Raw genomic sequence first — 16318 nt, forward strand, 5'->3', positions numbered from 1 at the left:
TCATTCGATAAATCCAGGGAGTCCCGAGGATGATGTTGTAAGCTGCGGGGTTATCGAAGACAACGAAGTCCACGATCTTCGATACCTTCTTGGCAAGGACTGGTAGCTTGATTGTTCCGAGAGACATGGCTGACTCGCTTGTGAACGCAACTAACGGAGATGGGGGTCCTACTATGTCTCCTCGGCTGATTCCCATTTTTTCTAGAGTACTTAAAAAGATCAAGTCGACCGAAGTGGATCCTTGATACTTCGAAGTTAGCGACATCAAGAGTAATGACTAGAGCATCATCATGCGGTCTTTCGAGATGCCGCGTTTTTTCTTCGTTAAATGATATTGAGGCACCTTGAAAATCAATTTCTTCGCTCAAGCTTGCCTTGAGTAAGACATTTCGTCTATGCTTTTTGATGGAACTTATTGAATCTCCGCAAAATCTGGAACCTCCTAGAATCACATTGATCTTACCCTTAGAACTCCTTGGTTCTTCCTTGTTGGATAATCTTGGTCTTTTGGAATCTTGATCTTTGGAGTTTTCCTTTGCTTCGTGGTATTCCTTCACAAAATCTTTTATATCAAATTTAGAAAGATCGCCACTAGCCCAAAGCTCTGCGAGGTGCTTTTTAAGAACGCTGCAATCCTTGGTTAAATGTCCGGTTATTTTATGAATGTCGCAATATAGACTTTCATCACGGACCCAAGTGTGTGATCTTCCTTTCCCTTGGAATTGCTTCCCGACGGTATTGTTGAAGGGTTGCGACCCAAACTTCTTTGGTCCTTTGCTCTCCCTAGGCTCGAACTTCCTGGCAGGGACGGTGATTGCTGGCTTTTCTTGCTTATTTCTTTTGGCAAAACTTTCTTTTTCGTCCTCTACCTCCATCCAGTTGTTCGCGCGAAAGAGTGCATCCTGAATTGTGTCTGGTTTATGAAGTATTAAGTCTTCTTTAAATCTTGAATCATGTCGCAATCCTTTTCGTAGGGCAGATAAAGCTGACTGCTGCGAGATTCCTGGGAGCTTTGACAGCACTCCTTTGAATTTGGTGATGAAAACTCGAAGTGACTCATTAGATCCTTGCGATAAGTTCCAAAGATCGGCATCTGAAACGCTTTTATCCATAAGGATAGAGTATTGCTTTAAGAATACGGCTGATAGTTCGTCGAAATTACTGATCGAACCCGGCTCTAATTGGGTGAACCACATTAGAGCTTGGCCACATAGATTCTCCGAAAACAGCTTGCAGTAGCCTGCGTCCTCATCAGCTTCATCCAATTCGACTCTTCCAGCAGCGATCAGAAAAGCTGCGAGATAGCTTTTTGGATCCTCCAATCCGCTGTAAGGATCCAATTTGAGTTTCCGGGAATCTTTGATCCTCAAACTCGCAATTCGCGAGATGAAAGGTGTTCGCCTAGCTTCTTCAATGACTCGATTGATGTCTGGCTCCGAACTTGTAGCTTGATGAAATTTTGATTTCATTTCTTTTAATTCCTGGCTAACCTTCCTCATGGTCTCGAACTGGTCGAGGTTCTCCTGCTCGTACTGATCTGCAAGTTGTTCTTCATCCCCGAGCTGCGTCTCTTCTTCCAACGTCTGAGCTACATTATTAGTAGCACTGGGAGTTGTTTGTCCGCTGGTTTCATTTCGTGCAGCGGAACTTGGCGAGTTGAATATCCCTCTTCGGATTCCCACCGGGTTTCTTGCACTTAAAGAGCGAACACGAGTTTGTATAGTATTGACGTTTTGACTAAGAGATACCTGGGATGTTTGCAACGTATCGACGGCCTTTTCCACATACGAGAACTTTTGTGATATGTCCGACATGGTTTGCTGCATAGCTTTGAGGGTTTCGGCCAATGATGTCTCAGTGGCGTCTCCTCCGGACATTGTTGCTTATCTCGGAAGTGTGATAAAGAAAAAATCTGACCACTCAAGAACCAAATATCCCCACAGGCGGCGCCAAAATGTGGATGTCGGATTCACACACTCAAGTATTTTATAAGTAGGAAAGATTATTCTTGAGGGACAAAAATGAATATGTAAAAACTTATAAATTGATACGAAAATCGCTATAGTATTTCTTTCTTGAGAGGAAGCCCTTTTTACATGGCCATTGGCCTATATATTTATACATAGAGAAACGACATTAAAATGAGTAATTAAGTACAATTATTCCTTCTTAAATGTGTCCGTTTTGATTCTTTGACTTTAATGCTCAACGTTTGAATTTGAGTTGACTCTTATCTTCATGGGCCTCGCCCCTTTTGGCCCAAATGTCCTTGAACCGACTTACCCGCGTCTTCTATACCGAACTCGTGCCTCAGTGTAGTCACTTCGGATTCTCGAAATGGTGACAACCACTTCGACCATCCCTTCGGCTCACGGGTCCAATGGGCTTCATCCTTTATGGGCCATTATCTTGATTACGTGGCAATCTTTGGTAGGTCTCGTACTTCTGGTGCGGGATCCGACACCAACATTCTAGAGGATTTACGGATAATGGGGATGAGATGTGTTGTAATACACTCCGTTGGGACTTTGTGGGCGATTGGCTCTGCTCAGAAAGTCTGACTATTGATCGACGTCGACTGATTTTAGAGGGTCTAGTTTTGATTCCCAAGGAGAGTCACATTGGAGTTTCCTATGGTGCAAATATCGGAGTACATGCTGATTATCAGTGGTCGGAGGCGGTTTTCCGATGGGTAAGGGTATATGGAGGCTGTTTCACTAATGGGTCTAAGGAGAAATTGGTAAACAGGATGTGTTTAAGGAAAGAAGGGCGTATCTTCTGGTGGTGGCAAGGAAAAGAGCTGAGCCTCTTAATGGTGGCGTTAATATGGTTCTTGAAAATATTTTTGTTCCCTTGTTTAGAGGGAGTTAAAGGTATTGCTTTTTGTCAAAAGTGGATTGCGGGAAAGTGTAGATTTGATTTAGGTCACTGGAGTTTCTGCGTGATTGCAGGGGAAAGTTTTTTAAGGAAAAGGTTTCTATCTCTCTTTTATTCACAAAGATCTGACGGGTCTGATAAGGCATTTTCACTTTTTTGGCAATTTTGGACATTAAAATGGCTGCAGATTTGGGAAGCTTTGGCCTTGAGGAGAGCTGATCTGTGGTTTAATGAGGATCGAATAGAATTTCTTTTTTTTGGCAAGTATTGGTGTTATAAGAAGAAACGAGAGACAATACCTCATAAGCATCTCTCTCATCAGTTGTTCCCTTCTTTTTCACGGTCTTTGCTCTGTGTGTTCTTGTTCTTTTCTTTAAAGAGTGAGTCTGTTCTTTGGGTGCGGGTTTTAAGCATGTCTCAGAGTGGTTTTTTGGGTAAGAGTATCGCAGGGTCAACGGTTAATGGTAAGGCTCCAAAGAGGAGGATTAAGCTCTCCCCCCTTGATAACTCTGCTCTGATAGCGGGATACTCAAAAACGCTTATTGGCCGGTGCATGAATCCAAGCAAGCAGGAGATGAAGACTTTGCTGTTTATGCTACCGCGAATTTGGCAGCTTGAAGGAAGAGTAGCGGGGGCAGATTTGGGTCTTGGCCGGTTCCAGTTTGATTTTGAGACTGAGGAGGATATTGCGGAGGTGATGAAGATGGAGCCGCTGCATTTTGATCACTGGATGGTCTCACTAGTGAGATGGGCGCCCTCGGTGGATCCTAACTATCCCTCTGCAATAACATTCTGGATTCGAGTCCTCGGCGTTCCAATTGAATACTGGGCTGACCAAACGTTTCGGGAGATCGGAGAAGACTTGGGAAAGGTGGAAGCAGTTGATATTGTTGGTGGGCGGGTTCAAGTGACGATTGATGGTTTCAAACCTCTTTGTTTCGAAACAGAGATCGAGTTCGGCAATGGGGAAGAGACTGTCATGTTCTTTCAATACGAAAGGTTGTTCGGTTTCTGTGAACTGTGTTTCAGCTTATGTCATGATAAGTCGGTATGTGCTCTTAATCCGGTATCAGGTTCAGAGAAACAACTTATCGCAAATGAAGTGATTGTGGGCAGCCATGTTCATAGCTACAAAGGCGCAGTTTCGCAGGGTGCAAGACAGGAATCAAATCAAAGGAATACGAGTACACATGGGTATAAAGGTAAGTCTGTTGTGGAAGCTGGAGGTGATGTTCGAAGCCAGAGTTTGTCGGGTATTAACAAGGGTGGTTTGGTCCCTCAGCCTCGTCAATTTGCTAGTTATGTTCAGTTTAATGATTACCGTTTTTCAAAAGCTGGGGGATATGGAAGTAAGAGGCAGCAGACTCAGGGGGTTGGAAAGACACGGTCAGAGTCACAGGGACAATCATCCAAAGCTGCTGTGAATTTTCAACCGAAACAAGTCCGGAAAGCTTTGTTTCTTTTACAGGAAACACAAGGTGATGATGCTGCGGAGACATCTATGGAAGTCGGGCTGGAGAAAGACTCAGGAGAGGGTATGGAGACTGGTTTGGATGGTTTGGATCCTGTATCTGTGGAGAATATAGCCGCTGTGACAGAAAATTCTTTGCTTGGAAATATCGGGTCTGGTTTGAATGAAGACGGTTTTGCCGAGTTTCAGAAGGAGGAAAGCACACTAATGTCTACCGATGAGGTTGAAGGGGATGATCTCATGGATGGTACGGTATCAGTCTCGGCTTCTTGTCCGCTTGATCAGACCCATGATCACGCAATGGAGGACATGAACAGTGAGCAGATGGGCGATGATGATGATGTGGAGGAGTCAGAACAATCTGATATGGTGACAACAACAACTGGAGCTACGGTGGCTAGTTCAGAGAGGTCTCAAAAACAGAAAGGTCCACTCTTGCTCAAGGGGGTTAGTTCTAAAAAACGGATTGTTCAACTGTTAACATCACCTAGAAAAAGGACAGCTGCAAAGGGAGGGGACCAGGGAAAGGAAGGCAATAACCCGACGAACCATGGCACGGTGAAGGGAGTACCGGGTGGAGGAAAACCACCAAAACCGAAGGTTGATAAATGAAAGTTTTAAGCTGGAATTGTCAAGGTCTCGGAAATAAGGCAACTATCGGTTATCTGCGGGATTTGTGAAAACAACATCGGCCGGATTTTTTGTTTCTTTCGGAAACTAAACAATCCTCTTTATTTATGGAAAAATTTATTGGTCATTTTGGTTATAAAATTTTAAAAACGGTTGATCCTATCGGTTGTAGTGGCGGTCTAGCTCTTTTTTATAATAATGAATTTAATGTTTCAATTATTTTTCAAAGTAATCGGTTAATTGATATTGAAGCAATTTATAAGGGTAAAACAATTCATCTTACCTTTGTTTATGGAGATCCGGTTCCTAAAAATCGAGAACAAGTTTGGGAGCGGTTAACGCGAATTGGGTTATCTCGGGATACTCCCTGGTTTTTAATAGGTGATTTTAATGAACTAACAGGAAATCATGAAAAACGAGGTGGTAAATTAAGACATGCGTCTTCTTTCATACCTTTTAATTCAATGATACAAGATTGCGGTCTCTTGGAATTTCCTTATATTGGAGACTGGCTTTCCTGGCGGGGTTGGCGGGATAAAAAACCAATACGGTGTCGTTTAGATAGGGGTCTAGCCAATGAAGACTGGCATGAGTTATTTTGCAACTCATTCATTGAGTATCTACCAATGGTAGCTTCAGATTATTCACCACTGATAGCTACGATTGCGGATAGGTTACCACGTGGAAAGCGAAGTTTTCGGTTCGACAAGAGATGGATTGGAAAGGAAGGGTTATTAGAAGCAATCTCAAATGGGTGGAATTTGGATACTGGGGCAGGAGAGGGAAAATTTGTGGAAAGACTAACAAACTGTAGAAGGGCTATATCTCAATGGCGGAAAGAGTTAAATCCTTATGGACGGAAAACAATTGAGGAACTTAAATCTGAATTGGAAGCGGCACAGAGAGATGATATGAGAACAAGGGAGGAAATTACTGATTTAACAATACGGTTAAAAGAGGCGTACAGAGATGAGGAACAATATTGGTATCAAAAAAGTCGGAGTCTTTGGATGACATTAGGGGATAATAATTCCAAATATTTCCACGCTCTTACTAAACAGAGACGTGCCAGGAACAGAATCACTGGGTTACATGATGAAAATGGGACATGGCATGCTGAGGATAAAGATATTCAGCACATAGCAGTCTCATATTTTGAGGATTTGTTCGCCACATCTAATCCTCGGGCCTTTGAAGAATCACTGGCAGAGGTTAAAACACTGATAACGGATCAGATCAATGACTTCTTAACGGCGCCTGCGATCGAAAATGAGGTGAGAGCGGCTTTGTTTATGATGCATCCGGAAAAAGCACCGGGACCAGATGGTATGACAGCTTTGTTTTTTCAGAAAGCTTGGGCTACCATAAAAAAAGATTTGGTACTCCTTGTAAACTCTTTTTTACAAGATGGAGTTTTTGATAAACGGCTAAATACGACTAACATATGCCTTATCCCAAAAACGGAGCGACCGACACGGATGACGGAATTACGGCCTATAAGTCTTTGCAATGTTGGTTATAAAGTTATTTCAAAGATTCTGTGTCAAAGACTTAAGACGGTTCTACCAAATCTAATTTCTGAAACACAATCGGCTTTTGTTGAAGGCCGCCTAATCTCGGATAATATTCTTATCGCGCAAGAGATGTTCCATGGTTTAAGAACAAATCCGTCTTGTAAAGGCAAATTTATGGCTATTAAAACAGATATGAGTAAAGCATATGATCGGGTGGAATGGAAATTTATCGAAGAATTATTACGAAAAATGGGTTTCTGTGAGAAATGGATATCTTGGATAATGTTGTGTGTAACAACGGTCCAATATAAGGTTCTTATTAACGGCCAGCCTAGAGGACTAATATTACCAGAAAGGGGTCTAAGACAAGGGGATCCTTTATCCCCCTATTTATTTATCCTTTGCACGGAAGTGCTAATTGCGAATATAAGAAAAGCGGAAAACGAGAAGTTGATTACGGGCATAAAAGTAGCAACAGCAAGTCCTCCGGTTTCTCATCTGTTATTTGCGGATGATAGTTTGTTCTTTTGTAAAGCCAACAAAGAGCAGTGTGCGGTAATTTTAAGGATCCTAAAGCAATACGAAGCGGTTTCGGGACAACAGATTAACTTCACAAAATCATCAATTCAGTTTGGTCATAAAGTGGAAGAAGCAATCAAGCCGGAAATAAAAGCAGTGTTGGGAATTAATAACCTTGGCGGCATGGGCTCATATTTAGGGTTACCGGAAAGTCTAGGAGGCTCGAAGACAAAAATATTTTCGTTTGTTAGAGATAGGTTACAAACAAGGATAAATGGTTGGTCGGCAAAATTTTTATCAAAGGGCGGAAAAGAAGTAATGATTAAATCGGTAGCTGCGGCATTACCAACTTATGTTATGTCATGCTTCAGACTACCGAAAACAATTACTTCTAAACTTACAAGTGCGGTCGCAAAATTCTGGTGGAGTTCAAATAGTGATTCTAGAGGTATGCATTGGATGGCGTGGAACAAACTATGTAATAGTAAGTCGGAAGGTGGACTCGGTTTTCGCAATGTAGATGATTTTAATTCGGCTCTACTGGCAAAACAATTATGGCGGTTGATTACGGTCCCAGATTCTCTATTTGCGAAAGTTTTCAAAGGTCGGTATTTTCGCAAATCCAATCCTCTGGATAATATTAAATCATACTCTCCATCCTATGGATGGAGAAGTATATGTTCAGCTAGATCTCTGGTTAATAAAGGACTTATTAAAAGAGTCGGATCGGGGGCTTCCATCTCAGTTTGGGAAGACCCGTGGATTCCAGCTCAATTCCCGAGACCAGCAAGAAGCAACGGTTCTATTATTGACCCGTCATTAAAAGTTAATAATCTTGTAGATACACGGACAAATTTTTGGAAGATGGATCTCTTAAATGAGCTCTTTATTCCGGAAGACGTCTCTCTGATATGCGCTCTGCATTTGGGTGCGCCAACAAAGGAGGATACTCTAGGTTGGCATTTCACAAAATCCGGAAAATATTCAGTTAAATCTGGATATCATACGGCCCGGCTAGAAAACCAGGAAAATAATTTGTCATTTATTGGCCCACAAATCAATTTACTAAAAGCACATACTCGGAAAGTGCATTGTCCGCCGAAGCTACGGCACTTTTTGTGACAAATGTTAGCAGGTTGTGTTCCGGTCACAGAAAATCTGCGGAAAAGAGGGATAAATTGTGACATAGGATGCGCAAGGTGCGGTGCGGAAGTGGAAACTATTAATCATACAATTTTTGAATGCCACCCTACACGGCAAATTTGGGCACTTTCGCAGATACCTACGGTTCCATGAACGTTTCCTTCAGCTTCTATTTATGCAAATTTGGACCACTTATTTTGGAGAATACCCTCAGAACTCGATTCAACATCATATCCTTGGATAATTTGGTATATCTGGAAAGCACGAAATGAGAAACTTTTCGATAATGTGGATAAAGATCCATGTGAGGTTTTATGTTTAGCGGAAAAAGAGGCACAATCGTGGCAGGCAGCTCAAGTCGAGCTACATGCTGAAAATCGGGGTTCGTTGGTTCAGGATACTCGACCTCGAGTAAGGGATATTTCTCAGGATACCTCTTATTCTGGCCATCGTTGTTTCATAGATGGATCGTGGAAAAAAAGTGATAAATTTTCAGGTACAGGCTGGGTATGTACCTTAGTTAATGGAGAGACGCCAACCATGGGAGCTGCAAACCTGCGTAGAAGTCTCTCTCCCTTACATACCGAAGTGGAAGCTCTTCTTTGGGCAATGAAGTGCATGATAGGTGCCGATAACCAAGATGTGGCTTTTTTCACAGACTGTTCAGACCTGGTGAAGATGGTGTCTTCTCCAACCGAATGGCCGGCATTTTCAGCGTATTTGGAGGAGTTACAGAGCGACAAAGAGGAATTCACAAATTTTTCTTTATCTTTAATTTCTCGTAGTGCAAATGTAAAAGCGGATAAATTGGCACGAAATGTTCGTACCGAACCGCATCACATCACGTATGTAAACAACATTCCTCAGAAATGGCTCTTTTGAGTCTTAATTAATAGCGGTTGACAAAAAAAAAAAAGTGTTAGACTGAGCTGTAATTGACCGTTGTGAAGAAACCAAGTTGGTGCGTGACTCTTTGGTTTCCTTTCCGGAGATGTTACAAATTTAATTCGACAATTATAAAAAGACAAAACAGGCCGTATGACACTACGGTTGACCTACCAGTTATGTGGGTCAAACATATTAGTGTGATTTCTTAAAATTTTAATCAAAGTTTTTACTTAATTTCTCAATATTTCCTGTCCATCACACATGAAGGCTCATTGACAGATCACTGAGCTTATTTGAAGCGGACCGTTGAATGTTACCGGACCTTGTAATCTCCAAATCCTGTTTGAATTGAAGTAGATTTTGTCGATGTATACATATATAGGTATGAAAATAAAAGACGAGGTTACTATCTTGTCTAGTCCTATAGTAGCTAGTAGTCATATTCTTTTTAAATAATAAGAATTGATGAGTGTTTGCAATAATAAGAACAATCTGCTCAAAAGAAATTTTTGAACTACAATCACTATTACTTTGACCGCAAGAAACCTGCATCGGAAGATAAATCATGGCTTTATACAAGGCGAGAACGTTTTGTTCTTCAGAGAAAAAGAGATTGGACAAATCTTGCAGGTTTCATAAATTATTTTACAAACAGTCACTTGGTTTCGATCTGTATGTGTTTTTTTTTTTGTTTTATCTTTGAAATTGATTGTGTAATATACCCCCCATTTATGGAAAACCTCCACTATCTTTTATACATACTACTAATATACTATAAGATTTTTAAAATGTAAAACTACTTATAACTCAAAACGGTAAAATACTCAAAGAAACAAAGAAGAGCTCAATTTTCACAAACAATTCAGCCTAGGAAAAAGTTTACGTAATACACAAATCAGGAAAGATAAAATAAATAAGAGCTCAATTATTTCAAAATGTTATTTTATTTTTATTTCATTCATAGGAAGACTAGATTATTCTTACTCACTAGTTAACTCCACTAGTTACATTGCCTTGAGCTAAATCATAGCGACCATCACGGACAAACAGGATAAGTGTCGATCCATCCTGGATGTGGCAGTCGGATATGGTACGATCATCCTCGAGCTGTTTGCCGGGATAGATGAGCCTCTGGTCAGCGAACAGAAAGTCCTCTTTTTCTTGGATCTTCTCCTTGATGCTTTTGATGGTGTCGAATACCTTAACCTCTAGGTTCATGAACGTTTTAATCATATCTCTAATATATATCTCATCAGCATCACTCCATACTGATCTTGAAAATATTTCACACCTTTTCTGTTTTGAATATGCTCGAGAAAAGTCTTTAAGTGATTGCATCTCTATCCCGTCGAGAATTTGAGAGCATTTATAGATCCTTGGGAGATTTTATTTGTTCTAATTTTCACAAGTTCCCATATGATAATTCTTTTCCAGTTGTTTGACCCTCTAATTAATAATAGACCGTTGTGAAGAAACCAAGATAATTCTTTGGTTTTCTTATTGGAAATCTACAGTTCTATGTAAAATTTACTTCTGTAACATTGGTCTTAAAAAAAAAAAAAAATCCATTTGTGATTTAGCATATATTGTTGTTACTGGTCCAAGGCCTTAATTACAAAATTCCTCCTTTTGACACTAAATAAGATTTTCCTTTTTTGTTGATATGCATGGATATTTTTTGTTAAAAACATTTTTTCCTAGAGCTAATTTGCCCCTGAAGTCTACATTCTTTCTCTTTATTTCTTCTGCTTCTGATAATCTCTTTTAATTTTACTAGACAGAACCAAATCAAAATAGTTAGACTGAAACAAATTTAAAATTTAAACTTGGGTGTGTTTACTTGGGTAATTAAGAATTCTTTTCAAGTTTTATCAGTGGAAAAGTTGTTGCTAAACTTGAACGGATCTATTATAATCTATAGATACCAGCCATTACATGGTCGCCTGGTTACAATATTGCAGAATAAAAAAAAATTGTACCATAAGATTACAGTACTATTGCAGCAATCTGTGATTCTGCTGATGCACAATGGCGTCTAACGTAATTATGTGTGAATAGTAACTTAATATAATCCCTTTGGTTTCAATTCCTTTTTCCATATGTGAGAGTCTTTCTACAGATAGAAAGTGTGGCTTTCGTCCCAATGTTTACAACAGAAACTACTCTATTGGATCGTGGGTTTAAAAGGCCATTCCAAGATATCAAAAACATAAAATATCAGTTCACATAATGGAAGGGGTCTTAAACCCAATCAAGCATATAACAAAAGGAGCAAACACAAAAATATCCAATAGAACAGCTAAAATGGACCATAAACAAAAGTTTAAAAGCCAAACCACACCGATAAATTTCCAAATGTTACCAATCAAAACCAAAGCCGCAAAATGCAAACTAATAAGGGTAAAAAAAAACATTAATTCAACCAACTCTTCCATCTACTTACCCGAAGAAGATGTGTTGTCTTGTTTAAACATCACATTCGCCGCGTCTGCCACAAATTCAATCCTTATCATACAAAGCTCCGCTTGCTTAGCCTCCATCTTCTTCAACGTTATTTCCAACTCTCGCTTCTTTGGTCCATCTTTGACCTTATCCCAGCTTGCAACATACTCTGCTTCATCAATACCCCACAATTCAGATTCTCAGCTTTAACGAAAGAGACGAACTCTTGACCAAAAGATAAGGGTGTGCTCTCTGGCTCTTCATCTTCTTCATCCTTGAACCTTCCTTCAAGCTGACCTTGGCGCATATTCTTTGATTTTGAAGGAAAAACACAGTTAATTCCCCAAATCTTTCTCGATAAATCATAACATCTCTGGTCAAAAGCTTTTGAATAAACAATCTGTTCTTTAGTCTTTCCTTTTTCAAAAGACTTCACAACTTTGTCATCAATTTTTTTCCTCAAGTTCTGAAGTTTGGCTACCAACTGACCTTTAGTTAGAGCCGGCTCTAAGTTTTCGAAGGCCACAAGCAAATGAAAAAAATGGGCTGTAGAGATATTTAAATCAGGTATATAACTCCGGTCTTGTAACATAGTTCGTTATCAATATCAGAAGTAGTTACACTAAAACGTTCTGTTTCTAGTGGCCATATTGTATACAACAATAACGGCACGTACGCAATGACCACAATGATTGGATTGCTCAACAACTCAAAATCCTTACGTTTTCACAACAATCTCTCTCAAATGGTTATATAGTATAGGTCTCAATAAGAACAAACGACGACAACAACAACAAAAAATAAAAAACAAATGGGCAGTTAGAAGATTTATTCTACAACACTATTTATTAGATACAACTTGACCACAAGAAAAAAAATTCTTATCAATCAACCAATTTTATTGAAATAAACTATTGGAAAAAAATCAAATATATATTTATAAATGAAAACAGAGCACTTGCTATTATATGAAGAACAAAACAGATCATTATTGTACAAGCACAAAACAGAGCATTTGCAATAATACCAAGATCCAAGAACACAACAATAAACATGGAAAACTCTCGATCAACGTCAATCATCTTCTTTGCTTACACAACAATCGTATTGATCGATTCCATCAACTGCAGAGACAACAACAACAACAATCTGGTAACAAACCAATCCGCTTTGTTCGTGTTTGGAGATTCTGTGTTCGATGCTGGAAACAACAACTACATCGATACTCTTCCCAGTTTCCGGTCTAATTACTGGCCATACGGCCAAACCACTTTCAAATTCCCTACTGGAAGAGTCTCCGACGGACGTACAATTCCTGATTTTATTGGTAACAAAATTACTCTGTTTTGTTTCCCGGCAAATTTTAACGGCTTTTTTTTAACTAATCTCCGACGTGACAGCGGAGTACGCATGGTTACCGTTGATCCCACCATATCTACAACCAAGTAACGGTCAAAATCAGTTTACCTATGGAGTTAGTTTTGCTTCCGCCGGTGCCGGAGCTTTAGCCGGCACCTTTCCCGGAATGGTAATCATCAGTTATTTGTTATAACTTTCATATTTGTATTTTTGTTATTAGCTGAATGGATGATAATTGTTTTGACTTTTTACACTCTTTTTTCCCATTTTTACCACTCAAGGTGATAGATTTGAAAACACAATTAGACAACTTTAAAAAGGTTGAAGAATTGTTGAGATTTAAGTTAGGAGAAGCACAAGGGAAGAGGGTTATTGCAACAGCAGTTTATCTGTTTCATATCGGAGTCAACGATTATCAATATCCATTCTCTACAAACTCTTCCGTTTTCCAATCCAATCCTCGAGAGATATACGTTGATTTTGTTGTCAGTAACACGACAGCCGTGATCAAGGTAAATCATATCAAAATTGATGTATGGATTCTCTTGTGGACAAGGTTGATCAGTTAATGTGAGCTTGTGTTTATGTTCTTAGGAAGTGTATAGAATTGGAGGAAGGAAGTTTGGATTCTTGAACATGGGAGCGTATGATTGTGCACCAGCCTCATTGATTATAGACCAAACAAAAATAGGATCTTGTTTTAAGCCGGTCACCGAGCTGATCAGTCTGCACAACGATAAGCTTCGGGATGGTTTGAGGCGGCTAGAGCGTGAACTATCGGGATTCAAATACGCTCTTCATGACTATCACACTTCCTTATCCGAACGAATGAACAATCCTTCGAAATACGGTAACATTGCTTAATAATTGCAACTGATGTAACAGATTCTTTAGTATAACCTTTTGGATCGTTTTATTTGATATATATAGGGTTTAAGGAGGGGAAGAAGGCATGTTGTGGAACCGGACCATTGAGGGGAATCAATACATGTGGAGGCCGAATGGGAGTATCTCAAAGTTACGAGTTATGCGAAAACGTTACAGATTACTTGTTCTTTGATCCTTTTCATTTGACTGAGAAAGCACATCAACAAATTGCAGAGCTGATTTGGAGCGGATCGACCAACGTCACCGAACCTTATAATCTCAAAGCGCTGTTTGAACTTCATTAAGCTCAATCACCCATTGCATCTTGCTTTTCATGTTTTTTTTTTTTTTTTGTGTGTTTAATTTGTCATAATGATTGATTAATCTTTGCAATAATAATGATAAGAATCGAATAAGAAATTGGCCATATATATATCATCTTGCAATTTTCTTACATCATTTTTCCTTGTCAAGCCAGAAAAGTTTCCAAAATAATTAAACAGCTACTTAAAATTCCAAATTGACAACGCCTAGACATTAGAAATTAGTTAAAGATAAGTTTGCAAAACAAACAAAGACCATTTTAGGCCAATTCCCCCACAAACTATGTTACTTTATTCCCCCACAAATTAGCTGACTGCAACATCAAGGGTTGTGAGTTGTTTTGTGTTATCATCCACGTGGCATCCTAATCAGCTTACAGTTAACGGAATATTAACAGCTTATAGTTTTTTTTTTTATAAATAAAACGATGTCGTTTTGTGTTATCATCCACGTGGCATCCTAATCAGCTTACAGTTAACGGAATATTAACAGCATCTAGAAATTTGTGGGTTTATGCCGAATTTGTTTTGTTCGGGTATGAAATTCAAATTTAATATGAGTTTACGTAGTTTTAGGCACACAACAAAGTTTCATGTATGAATGCGATAAAGTAACATAGTTTGTGGGGGAATTGGCCGTTTTTCCACCATTTTAGCAACCGCATTGTTCCGACATCATGACAATGTTTGCGTCTGTCTTGATGTTGCAGTCAGCTATGGTCTGACCGTCTGCGAGCATCCTGCCTTGAAACATCAGCCTCTGCTTGTTCACTGGTGGCCCACCGTGATCATGGATCATGTTCTTGACTTGTTTAATCGTCTCGGATCCCTTCACCTCAAGGTCGAATGTTTTCCCCTTAAGCGTTGATACAAAAATCATCATGACTTCACCTTGACCCGAACCCGCTGGACCCAGACCCAAAACCAGTTGACGGGTCGGACTCTCCACGGATCTTGATGTCGATTGTCTCGGAGCTATCCTCAACCTCTAGGTTTATTATCTTTCCCTTTACCGTCTTGATAAGAATCTTCATTGCACCACCTAAAGAGGAGTCTGAAAGAAAGAAAACAACCAAAGCAAAATCAAAATCTGAAATCCAAAGCATTTGAAATGTGAAAGCACAGGGTTTTAAAAGAGATAGATATATGGCGACGATCACAGACATACACATACCTAAAGAGAAATTGGAGACAGCCAAGTCAAGTTTTCTTCTCTGTGTTTCCTTTTATAACCATCCATGTTTTAATATTCTATAGTATATTTTTTTACCGTTGTAAAGAAACGGCTATTTTTCTGTCCTATTTCGTATTTTACCATGTTTCAAATTTGTTTCCCCGCCGCTGTGAATAACACGGATGTATTACATACAAATGTTTTGATTTGAACTTATTGACCGTTGTGGAAACGTCTCTTTGATTTGCTTCTTCGACTTTTTTACATTTTTACAGTTTTTGTTTAACGACTGTTTGAAAAACAAATTGGGCCGTTTAAGTGACTTATTAGTATTATTATGAACCGAATATCTTTAAAAGCCCATTGATGTTTTTATTTTTATGTCTGAGCCTCTGTTCTTTTTTTTTCCTCTTTCGATTTGGAAGATTTTTTTCTTTTCTATTCTTTCAGCAAATATTCGTAACTCAAATTACCTGAACCCTTTTTCTTCTCATAAATCATATAATTTTTTTTTTTTACTTTTAATCAATGATCAGTCTTCGTTTCGTAAGTAAAGTTATCATTCTATGTTTTTCTTCTAGAAGATTACTTGTAAGTCTTTAGAAATATATATATAAGATTGTTACTTTTTTTTTTTTTTTTCTTATAAAGATTGTTACTTATTTGACCCAAAAAAGATGATTGTTACTTATTCCAAAAGAAATTTTAGTTACTGCTTTAGGGTTTCCTTCTTTACCACACAAAAAAAACTACCCATTTGGCAAATATAAAACTTACAAGTTACCATATAACCAAACTTTCTATTAATAATAATAACTAGAAATTAACCCGCGGTACACCGCGGGCCTATAATTTTACTAAATAATAAAATTAATTTTTCTTTTTCAGGTTGAGAGCCCGCGGTATACCGCTGGAAATATTAATTTTACATGTTGTGACATTGATTTTAATATTGTATATTTTTAGTAGAGAAAATTGTGTAGTGTATGAAAAAATGATAAATTGTTTACAATAAAAATCTGTCATATTAATTATGATTTAGCGGTAAAATGGAATTTTGAAATCTTGGTAATGAATGTTTTAGGGGTAAGGAAAATACTATGTTTTTAGG

General features: G+C 38.8%; 2 protein-coding genes and 1 pseudogene across 2 annotated transcripts; 1 reads left to right on the plus strand and 2 right to left on the minus strand.

The window, feature by feature from the left end:
- Positions 1–11171: 11171 nt before the first annotated feature.
- Positions 11172–12391, minus strand: LOC110225001 (probable transcription factor At4g01260). The gene is given in 2 exon segments (XM_021013405.1): positions 11172–11671; positions 11674–12391. Coding segments are annotated over 2 exon segments (597 nt in total). The 5' UTR covers positions 12077–12391; the 3' UTR covers positions 11172–11477.
- A 76-nt stretch (positions 12392–12467) lies between these two features.
- LOC9330532 (GDSL esterase/lipase 2) lies at positions 12468–14040 on the plus strand. Its single transcript, XM_002891736.2, has 5 exons — positions 12468–12811; positions 12885–13012; positions 13125–13355; positions 13438–13693; positions 13774–14040. The coding sequence occupies exons 1-5, from the start codon at positions 12538–12540 to the stop codon at positions 14013–14015; spliced, it is 1131 nt and encodes a 376-aa protein (XP_002891782.1). The 5' UTR covers positions 12468–12537; the 3' UTR covers positions 14016–14040.
- A 515-nt stretch (positions 14041–14555) lies between these two features.
- On the minus strand, positions 14556–16009 carry LOC9327845 (annotated as a pseudogene).
- Positions 16010–16318: the final 309 nt, after the last annotated feature.

The sequence above is a fragment of the Arabidopsis lyrata genome, assembly GCF_000004255.2.
Source record: "Arabidopsis lyrata subsp. lyrata unplaced genomic scaffold ARALYscaffold_1, whole genome shotgun sequence".
Taxonomy (NCBI): Eukaryota; Viridiplantae; Streptophyta; class Magnoliopsida; order Brassicales; family Brassicaceae; genus Arabidopsis; species Arabidopsis lyrata.

Bases quoted from the DNA above. Each gene is read 5' to 3' on its own strand.
- LOC9330532 (XM_002891736.2), top strand. From the start codon at position 12,538: ATGGAAAACTCTCGATCAACGTCAATCATCTTCTTTGCTTACACAACA. The intron at 13,013-13,124 runs GTAATCATCAGT...TTACCACTCAAG, and splicing joins CCGGCACCTTTCCCGGAATG to GTGATAGATTTGAAAACACA. The intron at 13,694-13,773 runs GTAACATTGCTT...TGATATATATAG, and splicing joins GAACAATCCTTCGAAATACG to GGTTTAAGGAGGGGAAGAAG.